Genomic DNA, 17,477 nt, shown 5'->3' with positions numbered 1-17,477 from the left:
TGTCGAGCTGAGAACGGCGACGCCGACGACAAGTTCAGACTCAAACCTCCGCCGCACTAACACACGTCACACAGCTCGGTCACACGCTTCGTGACCGAATGCTCACACCTGGTTTGCTGGCCTGTATTTTTGATGCGGTCCACAGGTGGTTTACGAAAAGATTGAAGAGGTTCCGCTTTTGATTGCTATTCATGATTCTGAGTTGCACGTTTGTTGTCTTACAGTTCTGGATGTCCGCTGTGGCCACCACCATGCCCATTCCATCTGGGGCTTTCATGCCTGTCTTCATACTGGGTGAGCAACAACACATGGAGCCTTGTCTTCCTGTTGCTGGATTTGCATGAGGATGGTGAAAATGAGGATTATTTTTGGTGTAGAGCAGTTTTTTTTTCCCCCCATCGTCAGTGTTTGTTTTGACTATTCAGGAATCTTGAAACAAGGCTGTGAACGATTAACTATGTTGCCAGTTAGTTATATCTCTACACAGACTGCTCTTACGTTCCCGAGGCTGTTGTTTCATTAACTTTCATAGGAGCGATCAGTTTTATCTTATTATTCACGTCGCCATTTTAGGAATCAGTGTTTATTTGCAGTACAGTTTGCAGTTCATCTGTTGTTTTTGTCGTGTGAAATACTTTGGAGTGTGACCTTTACCAGTGCTTCACTTTAAAATATTCATCATTACCAGCTTCGAATGAATAAACTCAGCTCTAGATGTGGTGGGTCATGTTGTGTGTCTGTGTGTGTGTGTGTGTGTGTGTGTGTGTGTGTGTGTGTGTGTGTGTGTTAAAATGTGGCCTTTTGCACCGTCACGCAGTGCAAAACATCAACATTTTTCAAACTTTTAAATGCGTATCAGAGGAACTTCATGCTGTTACAGGCTTCCCCCCCCCTCTGACTCTAGTGATGTTTTGAACATAATCATGTTGGAAATGACTCCTTTCATTAGCCTCTCCAACATCTGCTGTCGCTAGAAACACAGACGACTGGAGTTCTGGAGTGAATGAATGTGAGAAGAAGTGTTTAATAGTAATAGAATGTAAATCTTTTAAGTTGTTGTCAATGACTCTGTTGCAGTCTAAAATCCTGGATTGGGTATCGACAAGTAAGCGAGTCCATGTCATGTAGTTTATCAGCTCATTTATGTGCCACACAGGAACAACAACAGCAGCAGCATGCAACACTCACTGCTCCATCTGTACATCCCGCCTGGTTGTTACTAAAGATGTGCGACGGCTCACCCGTTAGCTACTTCTGTCGTCAGCTCTGACAACAACAAAAAAACAAAAAAACGATGGTCGCGTCCCAAATCCATGATGGAAGCAGCTAGCGAGTGAGCCGCCGCACTCCTTTCTTCGTTTAGAGTTGCACATGCCCAGTACTGATCATGCAGTTGCAAGCAGAGAGTGTAAAGTTAGCCTGAGCTAACAAAATGTCTTTTTTTTGGGGGGGGGGGCAATATTTTACCCTGGAAAATCCCACTCGTGAAACGGTGACGTGTTTTTTTTAACACACTGGTTTCGGATGATGCACACGTTCAGGTATCGGGGAGGGGAAAAAAAATACTTAAAAAAACCCCCATCTTGTACTATTATGAAGGTATATGTTTACTTTCAGCGGTTCCTTTGACCTTTCTTTGCCCTCGTAGGAGCTGCGTTCGGCAGGCTGGTAGGGGAGATCATGGCCACCCTGTTTCCTCATGGGATCGTGTTCGATGGCATCCTCTACCGCATCATCCCTGGAGGCTACGCAGTCATTGGTCAGTCTCCCTTTTACCAGCTCCATCCCATTTTCTTTGCATGTTGACAATCTTTGCAATCGTGGGCAACGGCAGGGAAACCAGCATTCAGACCTCACAGTACCTTACAGGCACCTTCTCTCTGATCGCTAATAATCATCACTCAGTATTTCATATTTTAAAACCCTTTTTTCATCGAGCTGTCCACCTCCCCTGTGCCGCCTCCCTGCCCTCCTCTTCCTCCTCCTCTCCTGTCACCTCTCTCATCTTCCTCCTCCTCCAGCTCCTCCTCCTCCTCCTCTCCCTCCTTTCCATCAGAGCGTGTGGCCACTTTGCTCTGACAGTTAAATGTCACAGTGGGTTCCCTCCTCCGTCCTCACCTCAGCCAGCGACCCAGAAACGTGGCCTTCCTTCAATCCCCCCCTCCCGTTCCCCTACAAAAGCCCCATCCCCTCCTCTTTCTCCCTTGATCCCTCCTCACTTCCTTGGTGTTCCTACTCTGTCTCTTGTTTCCTTCCTTTTTACCCTTCTATCCTGTTATCCTCCTCTCTTCAGTATTTGTTACCCGTTTGTTTGCTTCCTGTTTCCTCTCATGTACCTTCTTATTAATCTATTTTTTTTTTCTTCTGAACCCTTTCACTGCCTTTCCCTTTTTTTTCACTCAGCACTTTTGTCACGTCTGATTATCTTTTTTCTTTTTGATGTGAGTCTGACTGACTCTCCAGTTCCTCCTTCATTTCACCTGCACACTCTTGTCTTTTCTTCTTTGCCTTGATCTTTTCTTCCTGCCTAAATTATCTTTCCCCCTCTTCTCTCAACACGTCTACATCTTGTTTATTCTCTCTCTCTCTCTCTCTCTCCTTACTCCATCCTCCCGTGTCTTCTTACTTCTGCTACTCCCCACTTCCTCCCCCTTTTTCTTCCTTAACGTTCATCCTTTCCTCCTGTTTCCCCCTCCCCCCTTCATCTCTATCCCACTTCTCTGACAGGAGCGGCAGCTTTGACCGGGGCCGTGACTCACACGGTGTCCACGGCGGTTATCTGCTTTGAGCTGACGGGTCAGATCTCCCACATCCTGCCCATGATGGTGGCAGTAATCCTGGCCAACATGGTGGCCCAGGGCCTGCAGCCCTCCCTGTACGACTCCATCATCCAGGTCAAGAAGCTCCCGTACCTGCCGGAGCTCGGCTTCGGGCACATGAGGTTTGTGCGGATTTCACACGGCGGACCGTAAATGGTCGACGCTCATTGGCTTTTTAGGAGATGGTTCTTTCATGCAGTGTTTTTTGCATGTATGCGACAAGCAAACTGGAATGAATTGTGAACAATCAACACATAGAATAAAATGACGTAGTAAATGCTAAACTTAGTCGAGATGCTGTTTTCAACCTCTGAACTGTGGCCAGATAAAAACAATGAGATCAGGGAACTTTCCAGTTATTTAGGATCTTCAAGACACAGAGGTGCAGTCTTAAAGTTATAGTGTGCAGGATTTAGGGGGACCTATTCGCAGAAAAGGAATATGATAATCATTATGATGTTTTCATTAGTGTATAATCACCTGAAACTAAGAATCATAAAGGCCACCGTAGTTCCCCAACACGCTTGGAGAGGGAGGGGCGAGTGGAGGGGTATTCGGTTGGTTGCAATCTGCAGCCTCACCACTAGGTGCCACTAAATCCTAAACACTGTAGCTCAAAGAGCTAACTTGTTCTTCCAGTTAATGAAGAAGAGGGATTTACAGTGCTCTTTGAGGGTGCATTTATTTTCATTTTTTTTAACGTTGGTAAACGTAGGTGTGTACAAAGTTGTTTCCGTTTACTGTGTGTGTGTGTGTGTGTGTGTGTGTGTGTGTGTGTGTGTGTGTGTGTGTGTGTGTGTGTCCGTCCTGCAGCCAGTACAACATCGTGGTAGAAGACATCATGGTGAGAGAGGTGAAGTTCATATCGTCTCAGTCCACATACAGAGAAGTCAAACTCCTGCTGGACTCCTCCTCGCTCAATTCAATCCCGCTGGTCGACTCCAAAGGTAAACGAGCTCACTGTGAATTGAATTGTTCCAGGTGCCTTAAAAGAAAATGGAATGGAACAAAAATAGAATTTGAACCAAATGTCTTGGAAGAATACTGGAATCATGAACATTATCACAGTAGTTCAGCCACTGTTGTGTGGGGATAACTCTTCCTCTTCCTCTTCCTCTTCCTCATCCTCTTCCTCGTCCTGCTTCCAGACTCTATGATCCTATTGGGCAGCATTGACAGGTTGGAGCTTCTGGCTCTCTGTGATTGGTGGTTGTCACCAGAGAGGAGGCTCATGATGCAGGTGAGGACGTCAGAGACCACAGTTCAGTGCAGATTACATCCTGTGGATTATTGAATTTGATACATGTTATATGAAAACAAGTATGCAGATATAATATTAATTATTAACCCTATAATTGGCTATTTCTTCTACCTAAATTGCAAACAGGTTATGTTTATGTTTTATGATGATTATGTCGGTAAATGTGCCTCTTGTTTGTAGTGTTTTTGTCAGACAGAAACAGTTTTAGGATCCATAGACCAGTGATTTGGATAAATAAATATTACATGAAAGGAAACTCCTCTCCAAGAAACTCAAAAATGATAAATAACTGGAAACTGTTTCATAAATGTGGCAATGGGGAAAGACTACATGACCATATCATTTAGTGTAAGCAAATGTTTTCTGCAAACTGAAGTGCGTTTGTAGCACAAAGAGGACAGAGACACGCAGGCTGTAATAGCTGAAAGTAGAAATGTAAACAGTGTCACAGAGGAAGCCGCTGCAGTTTGTTTTCCTGTTGACTCCACTCAGGAAAGTCAAACAGTCGTGTACTGTTCTGTACTAGTACAACTTCAATTCATGCTTTTTTTTGGTTCTTAACATATTATTTATTTTATCTTAGTAGTATTTACTTGGTTTTTAATTTTAGTTTAATTTAGTTTTAGTTGATTTTCAGAGTGCCTTTGCCCGTTTTAGTTGTAGTTTTTGTATTTAGTTTCATATATATCCATATATGGATATATATATATATATATATATATATATATATATATAATACATGCTTAGAGAACTGCCAGTAGAAATGGCCATGGTGTTTAATTGTAATCAACTCGTTGGTTAACATTACACCTGAGCTGAACAGCTCAGTTGAGTGGAATTTGATCTGCTATTATATTGAAATCATGTTGTTGTTGTTGTTGTTGTTGTTGTTTAATTCTACGAGACTAGACTGATGTGAAAAACAATAGGGAGTCATTATGAAGCAATCGTGGCACAACGCAGTCGCCTGGAAATTCAAATCTGTTCACATTCTGTGGTTCAATATCACGAAGGTTGACAGAAGTTCATGCCGTCACTTTTTTTTCTGTATTGATATATTATGATCATTTTAATTCATATTTTTCATGTTTATTTTCATTTTCTTTTAATTTAAGATAATAACTCTGCTTCAAATAAAGAACAGGTGTTAAACATGGTGTAATAATTCATTGCAATTCTGATATTGATCTGCTTACATGATTCTGGATTTAGGGTCAGAGCCTACAGGAGCAGAACCAGTCTCAGAAACACAGCTGGGAGTCCTTCGCCTTCGTGGATGAGGAGGAAGAGGAGGACGGAGAGAAGGTGGAGCTCTGATTCGTTACAATTGTCTGGAAAGATGAACATGTTTTATTATATTCACATATTTGTTCATTACTTCGCTGCTCCTTATTTCATCCGCGTTTTCCTTTATTTATCAGCTGACAGCACTTATCTTTTGTTTTCAGTTTCAACTCATCTCATCTTAAAATAAGACATCATTTTATTTTACCATTTGTTGTGAAAGCTGCTGTATTAATAATGTCTGTGGTCTGCAGGGCAGCCCGGTGCAGGAGGAGAGGAACGGCCCTCTGCCTCCTCCAAAGCCTCAGGAGTCCTCCTCGAACCACACTGCTCCTGCTCCTGGTGAGCTGACAGGACCTCATAATCCAGAGTACACCTTTAGGTTTTATATATATATATATATATAAATATATCTCCAATCTCAGTGGAGGCGTAATAGTTCTACATTATCTCTACACTAGCTGCTTCCGGGAGAAAGAATGAATTAAATCACAATAGTCTTAATAGGACAAAGACCTTTGCACCAACTTATATTAGTCCACTAATCCAGATTCTGCTGAAGGTAAAACTCAGGTTATATCTGTTAAAAATTCTCTTAACTTTTCAACAGCATAAAAATACACCGTCTCAGGATGATTGGACAGTGATTCGTGTATTCTACCCGTGCACTCATTGCACGTGAACAGAGTCTTCCACCAGCTGCTAGCTTGACAGCTGTGAATGCTAACAATAGCCACGATCATTGTTTACGCTCATAAGCGGCCGACGTTCTCGCTAGATTTAGCGTCTTTTTGTGTGTGCCACTCCGATGTCCAGATTCATGCAGGAACAAATCAAACTTCTGATCTCCCTTCCTTAGCTCCGTTACACTTGTGGAGCAGTTTGACGTGGAGGCAATAAAAAAAAAAAGCCTTATGGGGCTCGTCATTCTAATATTGATTCCTTCAGACAACTTTTGCCTACCGGGGTGATGTAATGAGATTTGTTCTTTGCGCTGTCTCTCCCGCTTTTCCTCAGAAAAAAAAATATACGTCAACTGATATGACTCAGCTTTTAGTCAGAGCCCAGATGGTCTGTGAAGCTCACCGGGTTCTCCAACGTGTTGGGTCCATCAGCGCCCAGAGGACACACGCGCATCTTGTTGGGTGTTTGTAAAGAATGAAAGGAGAAGTTGTTTTCTAGAATCTGTAGAGCAACAGCAGCAGCCGTGTAATGAACCCTTTAATGACCCTGTGAGGTTCTTGACTATTGGTGTTTTTTCAGCGATGTTTTGATGAGCTGGTCACCATTTTGTTGAATCCTAATACTCTTCTGGGACACTGAAAAAGAACCAAGAAATGCTAATAGACGCGGATAACTCCTACCGAGTCCGCCGTATACCCGGCAGCTACGCACATATGTCCCTCAAAACTATTTTTCTTATTAATTGGTCAGCATTTCACACAGTTTGTGTGTCTCTGCCCTCAACAGATGTCAAACAAATGGAATTATTAACTTTGCAACCCGAATAGCCGTTACAGAAGATTTGGCAGAATGTTGGCTGCAAGTAACCAGATGGTGTGTGTGTGTGTGTGTGTGTGTGTGTGTGTGTGTGTGTGTGTGTGTGTGTCTCTCTATTTTGCCACATTAAACTTCTCAGTGGCCGATCACACACAACAACAGACAGTCTCCGTGTGAAATGGTATCCAGGCAACAACAATGAAGAGTTGCATGGGTTGTAGTAGCGTTCTCTCTCAGAGCCTCCATTTGCAGTTTGGTTATTTTCTCCAACAGCTTTAAGTCTTTCAGAAAGGGGCATCTGTGTAATTTATTCACCAAGTGCATCTCTCTCTCTCTCTCTCTCTCTCTCTCTCTCTCTCTCTCTCTCTCGCTCTCTCTCTCTCTCTCTCTTACTCTCGCTCTCTCGCTCTCTCGCTCTCTCTCTCTCTCTCTCTTACTCTCTCTCTCTCTCTCTCTCTCTCTCTCTCTACCAGAAACAGAGAAAGGTCCCCTTCAGTCGGTGCAGAAAACGCTCAGGAGTCTCTTCACCTCTAAGAACAGACAGACAGAGGGACAGTCTCAGGTGTGTGTTTGTACTTTATACTGCGCGTCTGTCCATCACTGAGCACACTTTTGTGTACATGTACAATGAAAACGTCCTCATTCCTAAGCGACAGATAACCCTAACCCCACGTACGTTTGTTAGGTGTGGCTGTAGTTACGACGTTACATACATGACGTAGTATGTTTTGTTGTTATGTACAAACATACGTACGTTCTAAGTTATGTAGTCTCTATCTAAACTTAACTTAAACTTAAACTTAAACTCAACGTGTTGACTTTTGGTTTCACACCGGACACAGACAGCGGTGATCTGGGTGAAAGTCCTGTGTTTGTTTGACTTTGACTCCCATCATTCTACGTCACCTGGCTTCCTCCTTTACGCCGTCATCATTTCGTCCACTAGAGGTTGACAACAGACGTAAACATGGAGCGTAATAAGCTGCTTGCACAAACAACCTATACAGCCTTTTTTTCCCCCCCGGTGAGGACGGATTGTTAACATGAGATGCACTAACAGTCTCTCTGTCGCGTTGGTTGGTAATCCTGCTCACGAACGTCTTTGTTTGTTTCTACATGTCTGTATAATTTACGTCTTTGTAAAAACCTTTGTGCCTTTTTTTTTCTCTCTGTTCAGCCAACTATTTAAAAATGTCTGCAGTGAAGAAATGTTCCCTCGTGTTCTGAACCATTCAAATGCAAATGACCACCCATCCTTTCGGCAGAGCCATCCCAAAACCACACAGGCACCGATTTGATATAAATATTTATCCATTATTTTTTTTTTTTTTTGCAGGCCGAATGTTTCATTACGAGCTCTGCGTTCTGTTCAGGCAGGTACGCTCTTATCTGATTGACAGACAACGCATCAATACACAACTGCCTCCTCATCCTCAGACAAAAGTCCCCGAAGTTGAGCACGGAGTTCCTTTCAACCTTCTCATATGGAAATAAGGAAGTCAGATACCGGAGGTGGAGTTATTATTCGGCTTGGCGGTGAGCCGGGCTCACGGGAGAAGTAATACGTGTCATCTGTTTACACGAGCAGGAGTGGAAACACAAATAAGCATTTGCTTGCAAGATTAGAATTTGATTTCTGTTGTGCCCACCGCTGTGCCTTCTGTATTACCAGTCTGATTTTCTATTATGTTGGGGTTTTTTTTGGATTCAATCCTATTCCTGCATGGGGGTTGTTTCTACAGCAGGGAGCCACAACTCTACAGCCCAGGATATCAAATAAGACACGCAATAGGACATTTCCAGCAAGCGGTGGAGCCGAACCGCGGCTGCATTCTGGCTGTGAATCAGGCGTTTGTCTACTTTAGCAGCCACTGATGGCAGCTAACCACACGCTGACCTTTTTTTTTAGAATACTACCTGGCTGGTGCAACAGTGTCGGCGTCTTGTTAATTCTCGCGTTGGTATAATTTCCGCGGTTACAGTGATGAAAACGAAAAAGAAAGTGGAATGCAGGCGAGCAATTACCAATTCAGATTTTAAAAAAATAACGATGTTCAGTAGGTCTCTGCTGCGTTCAGACGGAGAAAACCTCACACCTGTTTCACTGGAGGAGCTGCTGGAGCGAAGATCTGAAGAGAACTGAACGAAAGCAACCTGATAACAATCAAATGTGTTTCTGCAGTTTGTCACAGTTGCTGTGAAAGAGACCGAAATCCAATTCAAGATATTTCTAGATGACACATCGTATGTTTTAAGGAGGAGTTACTGTCTCTGTAAATGCATGTGAAATGCTTGTATCATATTCAAACTATGTTTTTATTTGAATGCATCTTTTTACAGATGACAGAAATCCCAAAGTAAATGCTGAGTAATCAGATTGTAAAGCTGTCATGTAAGATTCAGACGAGGTTTTCTGTACTTAGAGGTGAACGTACAACACAAACACGTCTCACCCCTCATCGCTCTCTTCCTGATTGTGTCTTTGTCTCCAGGAGCCCTGTCCTCCCCCCCTGTCAGACACAATGACACCAGAGGAGGTATGTGTATGATGGAGGATTTGCATGGTTTCAATTCAAATACTCACACGCCTGTGTTGAGTCACCAATACCTAATTAATCTGATTATGCAATCCTGATTACATTTGTTCAATTACTACCCAACGTTGTGCACATGCAGAGTGACAATGACAAACTTCCAACTGTTTTTAAGCACATTTCTTTCATGATATATGAGCTTTTTGGGGGGGGGTTTTTACCTTGTTTGCCTTGCTGCTATTTTTTTTTTGTATTTCTCCATTTCTAAACTGCCAAGTGAAACGTATTTAAAAAGTCTATGAAGAGCAGTCTCTAAAGAGTGCTCCGAGGTTTACTTATTATGAAGTCAAATCTCAGCATGTCACATGTAGGTCACCGGTGTTCCAGAGATCTGTGTCACCTTTGAGGAGACGACTCGTTTTAACTGCGGCGTGAACACAGACAGAATTTAAAATGAGACTTCCTTTTTTTTTTTTCTTCTCACCGGAGAGCACCCAAACAATGTTGTGCCCTCCAGTCTTGTTCCGTCTGCTGCTCTCCCTTTACGCTTCCTGGCACCTCACCTAAAAGAAACGCTCCGTAGCATCAGCCCTGTCACAGGCAGGCGGAGGCTTGTAGGTAAAATCCATAGAGAGGCTAAAAGGTGTCAGACATCCTAAATCTCAGAGGAGGGTGGGCCGGCGACACGCAAAGGACGCAACGCAAGGTTTCAAGGTTTTTTCGCAGCTGCAGCAACTCTGCTCAGTGGTCACACACACACACACCTTCACTGTAACGCCAACGGAGACGGCTCAGCATTTAGAGGATCAACGGCGAATATCGCTGCCTTTATGTATATGACTTTTAGATAAATACATCCTGATGTTTCCCCTCAGGCGGAACTCCTTCAATTTGAATAGAAGAGGCTATTATTTCCACCTCCGTGACCTTGTTCTTTTTGTTTCGCTGCTGCAGATCAAAGCGTGGGAAGAGGCGGAGACGGACGAGCCGATGGAAATCGATGAGATACGAGTCGACCCTTCCCCTTTCCAGCTGGTTGAGAGAACGTCATTGCACAAGGTTGGTGTGGAAAGACGCAGATAAGCGGCGGTCACGGAGGTCAGCAGATGTTAAATATCCTGGTTCAACATCTGTTTGAGAGAGCACCTCGCGTCCTGACTGTAGTTTTAGAGTCTGTGAAGACAGGATGTAGGCTCGGGACACGGTGTCTCTTTAAGACAAAGATGTATTTATTGGCAGGGAATTTAAAGTTTCCCTGTTGAACGTGCAAGCAAGCAGACTTTTGTTTACATCCAGTGTTCCTCACCAAAACACCAAAGCTCTTAAAAAAAAACATCGCTGAGTAGCACTAGAAGTGGTCAAAAACGCCACATAATTTAATTATATGAATATAGAAATTATAAATTCAATGTTGAATTTCCCCTTATTTTTGATTTCAAGGACAGCGTAATCCCATGCAGTGGCCTTGGCATCACTTGAATGAATTTGCTGCTGAATTTAGTTTTGTGATTTATGTTTTGGGTTAAGGCTTGCTCACTGGAACTCTCTCTGGAAACAGCAATATAATATTAAAAAAAAATAACAATAACAAAGCCGTCACGGGCAGCACGCTGTCGTAAGGGAGTAAACATGGAGGCCACTGAAGTCAGTGAGGGGTTTACGGTTTAGTTTAGAAATAGATGTGCAGTGGAAGCCAGTACAGTTGTGAGCAGATGATAATGAGGATGAGGAGATCGTTTTTGCTTTATCATTTTTAATTGTAGAACAACAGTGGTGCATGTGGAGTCGGAGAGGTGAGGTCGTGACGTGAGCGGCTTCACAGCAAAGAATGAATTGTGATGGATGTCGATCAACAAGTCGCATGGATTCAGATGTGACTGTTCTGACAAATCTGACGCATTAAAGCGGCCCAAATCTGAATGAAAAAGATCACATTCTGTGCGATTTGTCCCGTTTACACTGTCAAACGTCGTCCTACATTACATCACAATTTGCACAAAGTGACTTGGATGTTTTAGCCCGCAGCCGGTTTTTATTGCAAAGCGTGAATTCACTGTGGACGAGAGTTTTGTCTTCTTTTTTTTGGGGGGGGTCGCAGGTGTTGTACAAGCAAAGGAGCGAAGAGTTCAGTTCACCTCGAGCGGTCGTCGATGCTCCCCGCTCTCAGCTCCCGACGTTGTTTACTTCTGTAACGCCTCGCTCAGCTGAGCGCGAGGACAACCTTGAACCGTGGAAAAACACTCAGCGAACACTCGGACGTATCCTCACGGTGCCGACGCGGCGACATTTAATTTTTTTTTTTTGTGTGACTGGGAGCGTCATCTTACTTACAGCAGTCGGGTTGTTACATAAACAACCGCTCACATGTGGGCGTCGTGCCTGTTGGTTCTGGATGAGGAACGTTTTTTAACGGTCATTGGGAGGCTTTTTATTCCAACAAAAGAAACGCCCACGGGTTGAACTTCACAATTCACTTACTTCCTGATCAGTACAGAAACACAGAAGCTCCACTAGAACAGATAGTCAGTGCTATGCACAAATGACAACTCAGCAAAAGTTGTTATTAGAGATATATATATATATATATATATATATATATATATATATATATATATATATATATATATATATATATATACATTATTTCATGTCCACTGTGTGGGCCAACAGTCAGGATCTCTCTGTTGATTGAGCTGTGTTTTCTAGAAGCAGGTTGTGATATTGAAGGTTCATGTTCTTACATCGTGGGTGGATTCACTTAAACACTCAGCGAGGCGTCTCCAAGGATGTCTCGATTCCATAAATGCGTCTCGCTGTGAGCGAGGACGCACAGATGTGTTCTTTGCGGACGTCCTTTTTTCCGGCATCCGTGATAAAAGAGCTGCGTCACACTCTTTCTTTTTTTTTTATTCACGCTGCCTCAACTCCTCTCTCCTCGGGACTCTTCCTCGCCTCCTCCGCTCTCATCTCAGGAGGGAGGGGACTAAGACCCAAGGGTACGAGGCGAGGAAAGGAATCAAGGACGTACAAACTGAGAAATGATAGGAGCCCGCTGTAATCCACTGTTTGTGTGGAGACAAAGAAATGATTGATTGATTTGATTATTCAGTGAATATTTTCTGTTTTCCTCAGTCGTCTACTGTAATAAACCTCTGGCTTTTTGACTGTTGGTATATATATATATATATATATATATATATATATATATATATAAAAATACTATATATAAGTCTCTCCGTAGCTCACTGTTTTTACAGGAAACATGTACAATGCAGAATCAAATAGCACTCTGCTAGCCATTTCATCTTTAATGATATTTTATCATAACTTATTAAGAAATAGATATTTAACTTCTTCCTTCATCGTACAATCGGTGTGAAAATGCTCACATCCTCGCTATGACAAATCTGTGGGCGATGTAGGATTTGCAGATGAAAGTACTGAAGGTACCATTGCTGTTTTTTTTATCATCAGTGTAAATTAATTTTCATGGTAATATCCAGAATATTCTGCTTATTCATGTGCAAAAAAAAGGAGTTTTATGGTCGAGGTGTGCCGGTGAATACCGAAGAGCTCGTCCGAAGAGCTCGTCCGAAGAGCGACCTTATAGCCGGGAAAATGAACAGAATACTTTGAGCATGGAAACTTTTTCTTTCTCTCCGAGCTTCACCTGCAGCCAGCAGGCTTTCACCTCTCTGTCTCTGTGACATGGCGTCTGCGCTGAGGAGCTCACAGCCTGTGCACCGTCCAGAGTCCGAGAGGTAGAAGTCTGTGGTAATGTGACGCATGACCGTTTCCCCCTCTCTCTCTCTCTCTCTCTCTCTCTCTCTCTCTCTCTCTCTCTCCGTCTCCACAGACTCACACCTTGTTCTCACTGCTGGGACTCAGTCACGCTTATGTGACCAGTATCGGCAAACTGGTGGGAGTGGTGGCCCTGAAAGAGGTAAGAGACTTCTGTGTGTCTTTTCTTAATGCAGGATCTGCCTGATGGAGGTCATCCGGAACTAAAAGCAGTCAGAAAATATGTGATTAAATTCATTGATTTAAGTCCTTAAAAGCCCTCTTTCTTTTTTAATACACTCAACTTTTTAAAGTCTTCCCTTTTTCTGTCTTGACTTTGGAGGAAAATCAGTTTCAATCAGTTTTGTTGCTCCTGACTTGAGTCTCTTAAAGCTTTTTTAATAATGAGTAAGTATTTTGTTAGCATAATTAGTATTCCGTCTGTATGTTTCAGGCTTTACTTCATTCCTTCTGACTTCACCCGTCGGTGTCTCCGTCTCCACCTCTTGTGTCTCCTCCCTAAACCTCATTTTATTTAGTTTTTCTTCCTCCCTTTGTCCATCCCTTCCTCCCGTGACTCACCAAACTCTCTATCTTCCTCCCTTTTCTTACTAACTACCTTCTTCTCCATCACTTTTTCTGTTTTTTACTTTTTTTTTGTGTTTTGCTTTGTTGCCTTCTGCCTTCCGTTTCTTACACTTCACCCCTCTCCTTCTTCTCCCCCTCCATCTTTTTCCCCTCACTCCTTCACCTCCTCGTCCTCCTCGTCCTCCTCCAGCTCCAGAAGGCCATCGAGGGCTCCACCCGCTCTGGCGTCCGCCTCCGCCCCCCCCTCGCCAGCTTTCGCGACCGCAGCTCTGTTCCCAAACCTCCACCTTCTTCTCCCGCTGCTGCTTCCTCTCCGACCTCCACCTCCTCCTCCTCCTCCTCTCCCTCAGCTCCTGCTGCTCCCCAGCTCCCACCCCCGTCTCCCCCTCGCCACCACCCCCATCATTTAAATGAGAACGAAACAGAGGTGTGCATCGAGGGCGGGACCTTGGAGGTGGAGGAGAGCAGCAGCAGCTCAGCCAGCAGGAGCAGTTGCTACAACAGCAACCTCACCCTCCCTTCTTCCTCCACTCCTCTTCCTCCTCCTCCTCCTCCTCCTTCTCCTCCTTCCTCCACCATCCCTCCCGCCACCCTGAGACCCTTGCAGAGACTGTTTGAGGGAGATGAAGAGAGTGATGATGAGCCAATGGTGTAGATTAGATTAGAGTGATGGTTATGTTTTTTTATAATGGAAAACGTTTTTTTAAAGGTGTGAGTTGTGTTGTTTTTTTTTCCTGTCCTTAATTTGTTGCTCCGGTCTTTGGACACGCATTTACCTCTTTCTGTCATCACTTAGGTAGAGCGAAGATTTTAAACAGTCTGTCTGCTTGAATCTCCTCTTTTGTTGAAGGCAGTTTATCCGACTCTTACCGACTCCGTCCGCTCATTTTCACAGAACCTTAATAATCTCCGTGTGTGTTTTTAGATGCTTGTCCTGCCTCACTTCCTCCTCCCCGTGTGTTCGGGTTGTCCGTCCGTCCGTCCGTCCCGTACATCCGTCCCGTACATCCGTCCCGTTCGCCTGCAGGGAATCACTTTCAATTTAACAATGAATCCCTGAAATGTATTGATTTATAATTATCATTTTGCTGTTAGTGGCACCTCAAGGCAAGATAACCTACCTTATGTGTGTGTGTGTGTGTGTGTGTGTGTGTGTGTGTGTGTGTGTGTGTGTGTGTGTGTATATATAGACAGTATATATATGTGTACATACACACATATTACTTAGTAAAACATAAAATGCGGAATAAAGTTAAAGTTACTGCTATAGTACATTTCTGATTGATTAGACACATCTCTCTGTCACAGTGCTTTTTCAGCTCGATATGTTTTATTAGCATAATGTGCCGTGAACCCAGTGAAGCTCTGCACATCAGTTATACGCTACCTGATCGCTAATGTCTTTAGAAATGAAGAGGTCTTCATCGGATGAGAGCGGGAGCTGTCTATGTTTGTTTTTTTTTGAACTGGCAGCAGACAGTCTGGACAGCAGTGGGCCGATGCCGCTGCTCAGTCTGCTGTGGAAGATCGTCCGACGCCCCCCCCCCCCAAAAAAAAAAAAAAAAAAAATACGACCACCAGATTGTGTGCTGACCTTGTGAACGCGGCCTCAGAGCTCATCTCTTCACGGTTAAGTTGATAGGCGGCGCAGCCAAAGGCTCCGGAGGTCCCACTCATTTTTACTCGCAAGGACGCCCTCCACATTTTGCAAAAGAATTCACACGACTACTCTAGATTATAACTATATTGTAAATAATGTCGCACAAAAAGAAATGCCTTTTCATTGACGTCCTTTGTGCTCCACAAACAGTGACGGTGACAAAGTGAATGACAGCTGGCATTCTGTCACGTAACATCTATATGTGACATGAAGATGAAGACCTATGTTGACGTGGAGATATTTGCCAATTAATGCATTAATTGGCCGAATAAATCACCTCATTAGAAATCTATTGGATGTAGATGGACCTGTCATGATGATTATTGAAGCTGCTCATGTGAGACTTCCTTCTCTCAGCGGCTACAAAGTGTTGGTTCTTCTTCTAGTTCTTAAAGCCTGAGGGCCACAACGGAGATATGAATTGCTTTCTTATGAGTTCGTGCAGAAATCTAAAGTGACTTAAGAGTAAAACAGCAGCAGCTACCCTCTTGTCTCTTAGTGGATGTCTGATTGATGATCTCTTGTTTTTCACAAAATGTTATTTGCTGCCGCTAGGTGTGTCTCAAACAAAACGATGACAAAAGAGTTTGTGACGCGGTGAAGGAGAGTGGGATCATGGGAGTTGTTGTCTTGTTTGTAGTCAGCTTCCATTAGTCAGGGTTCCTTCAGGGTTCCTTCAGGGTTCCTTCAGGGTTCATCGTCTCCTCCTCTCCAAAACAAACAGACCCGGTTATTAAAACTGATTAAAAAAAAAAAAGCAGACTTGTTTCTCTGGTAATTAAGGATCCTGATGTCTGATGACTTAAATCATTCATCAAAATATATATATATATATATAGTGAAATATTATCAAGATCTAAGAAGTGTTATCTTAAAAATGTGGCTTAAAACTAAATTAAAATAAATGTTTAACAGCTTGAACACTGTCTGTTACTGCACCCTGATTAACTTTATGAACATTTGGGATGATTTAAGTACACAACTCAACAACATATGTAGAGTAGGTCTAGTCTTAGTTTTAGACGTTTTAGTGCAGAAATGTTACATATTGTACCTTTAACTTCTACAAAATGTAATTCTGATAATGAGTGGAGGCGGCCCGCCTTCTTAAACGTAGTTTACGGACAATGATACTGTACCCAAAAAAAAAAGAAAGAAGTATTTTAATATGAAGAGCTGCTGTGCAAGTACCTTAATTGTATTCATATTTGTTGAAACTTTCATCTTTTGTCATGTACATCTCTGCATTTCTTCTTCCACTCTCATCTCCTGGATTCAGTTTCTCAGGTGCTGCCTTAACCGTTTTTAAACCTTCAGATTTACCAAAAGCCTTTTCTTTATCTCGGTGTGATTTAAAACGTGTGTGTGTCCATTTCTTAAGAGGGCTCCGTACCGGTCTGAGAGCAGATGTCATTTGTCTGTCTGTGGTTGTGGTTAATGTATGTACTTATTTATCTTTTAGTGGAGTCTCAAACGTTATCTCAAAATGTATATAACTTTGAAAGATGTAGCGAGAAATAAAGTTTTACAAAGTGAACAGTTTGCCCTCATGTGTTCGGGTCGGGTGTCGTTGTACAGACCAGGACTGAGGAAAGGAAACGCATTTAATCTTCTTTACTCGGTCACCTGGAACAAGAACTCACCTCAGTCCAGGTAGGGCAGGAATATAGATTTCTTTCTTTAGAAATCGCATAAAATGATTGAAAATCTTTCGCTTTTTTTCAATACAAAAGACACAAAAATATAATTTTTGAGTTGCTGGGGTTTCAAAGCTGCTGAAACTACATAATTATCCAAAACAATTTGATAGTTGTCTAAAGTTTAGCTATCAGAAACTGGGCTGAAATTACATTCCCCGTTCTCTTTCACTATTGCTACTGAATAAACTTTTAAATTGGCATTATAACACATCAAAAGCACATTTGATCGACTGTCATATTCAACTTTATTTGGATGGGATGACAGGATTTTCATATATTGATGTGTTTCTTAATAACGAGACTCTGCTGTTGCTGGCAGTGGGTCTGTGCCCCTGAGGGTGGCGCTGATAA

The 17,477-nt window shown here is 42.9% G+C and overlaps 1 protein-coding gene across 1 annotated transcript in view; it reads left to right on the top strand.

Annotated features, from left to right (window-relative positions):
- LOC137872935 (chloride channel protein 1-like) overlaps window positions 1-16,935 on the top strand; it is a 35,510-nt gene extending 18,575 nt beyond the window's left edge. Inside the window, exons 13-24 of the mRNA XM_068711460.1 lie at window positions 225-294; window positions 1,649-1,759; window positions 2,728-2,941; window positions 3,633-3,766; window positions 3,968-4,059; window positions 5,293-5,385; window positions 5,619-5,706; window positions 7,338-7,426; window positions 9,357-9,401; window positions 10,353-10,457; window positions 13,255-13,341; window positions 13,957-16,935. Coding sequence (XP_068567561.1) covers window positions 225-294; window positions 1,649-1,759; window positions 2,728-2,941; window positions 3,633-3,766; window positions 3,968-4,059; window positions 5,293-5,385; window positions 5,619-5,706; window positions 7,338-7,426; window positions 9,357-9,401; window positions 10,353-10,457; window positions 13,255-13,341; window positions 13,957-14,421 — 1,593 coding nt within the window. The 3' untranslated portion in view covers window positions 14,422-16,935. The remainder of the gene's footprint in view (window positions 1-224; window positions 295-1,648; window positions 1,760-2,727; window positions 2,942-3,632; window positions 3,767-3,967; window positions 4,060-5,292; window positions 5,386-5,618; window positions 5,707-7,337; window positions 7,427-9,356; window positions 9,402-10,352; window positions 10,458-13,254; window positions 13,342-13,956) is intronic.
- Window positions 16,936-17,477: the final 542 nt, after the last annotated feature.

The sequence above is a fragment of the Cebidichthys violaceus genome, unplaced genomic scaffold, assembly GCF_023349555.1.
Source record: "Cebidichthys violaceus isolate CVI_PGR_0920_01 unplaced genomic scaffold, fCebVio1.0.p SCAF_16, whole genome shotgun sequence".
NCBI classification, from domain to species: domain Eukaryota; kingdom Metazoa; phylum Chordata; class Actinopteri; order Perciformes; family Stichaeidae; genus Cebidichthys; species Cebidichthys violaceus.
This window is presented reverse-complemented; position numbering and strand designations above follow the sequence as displayed.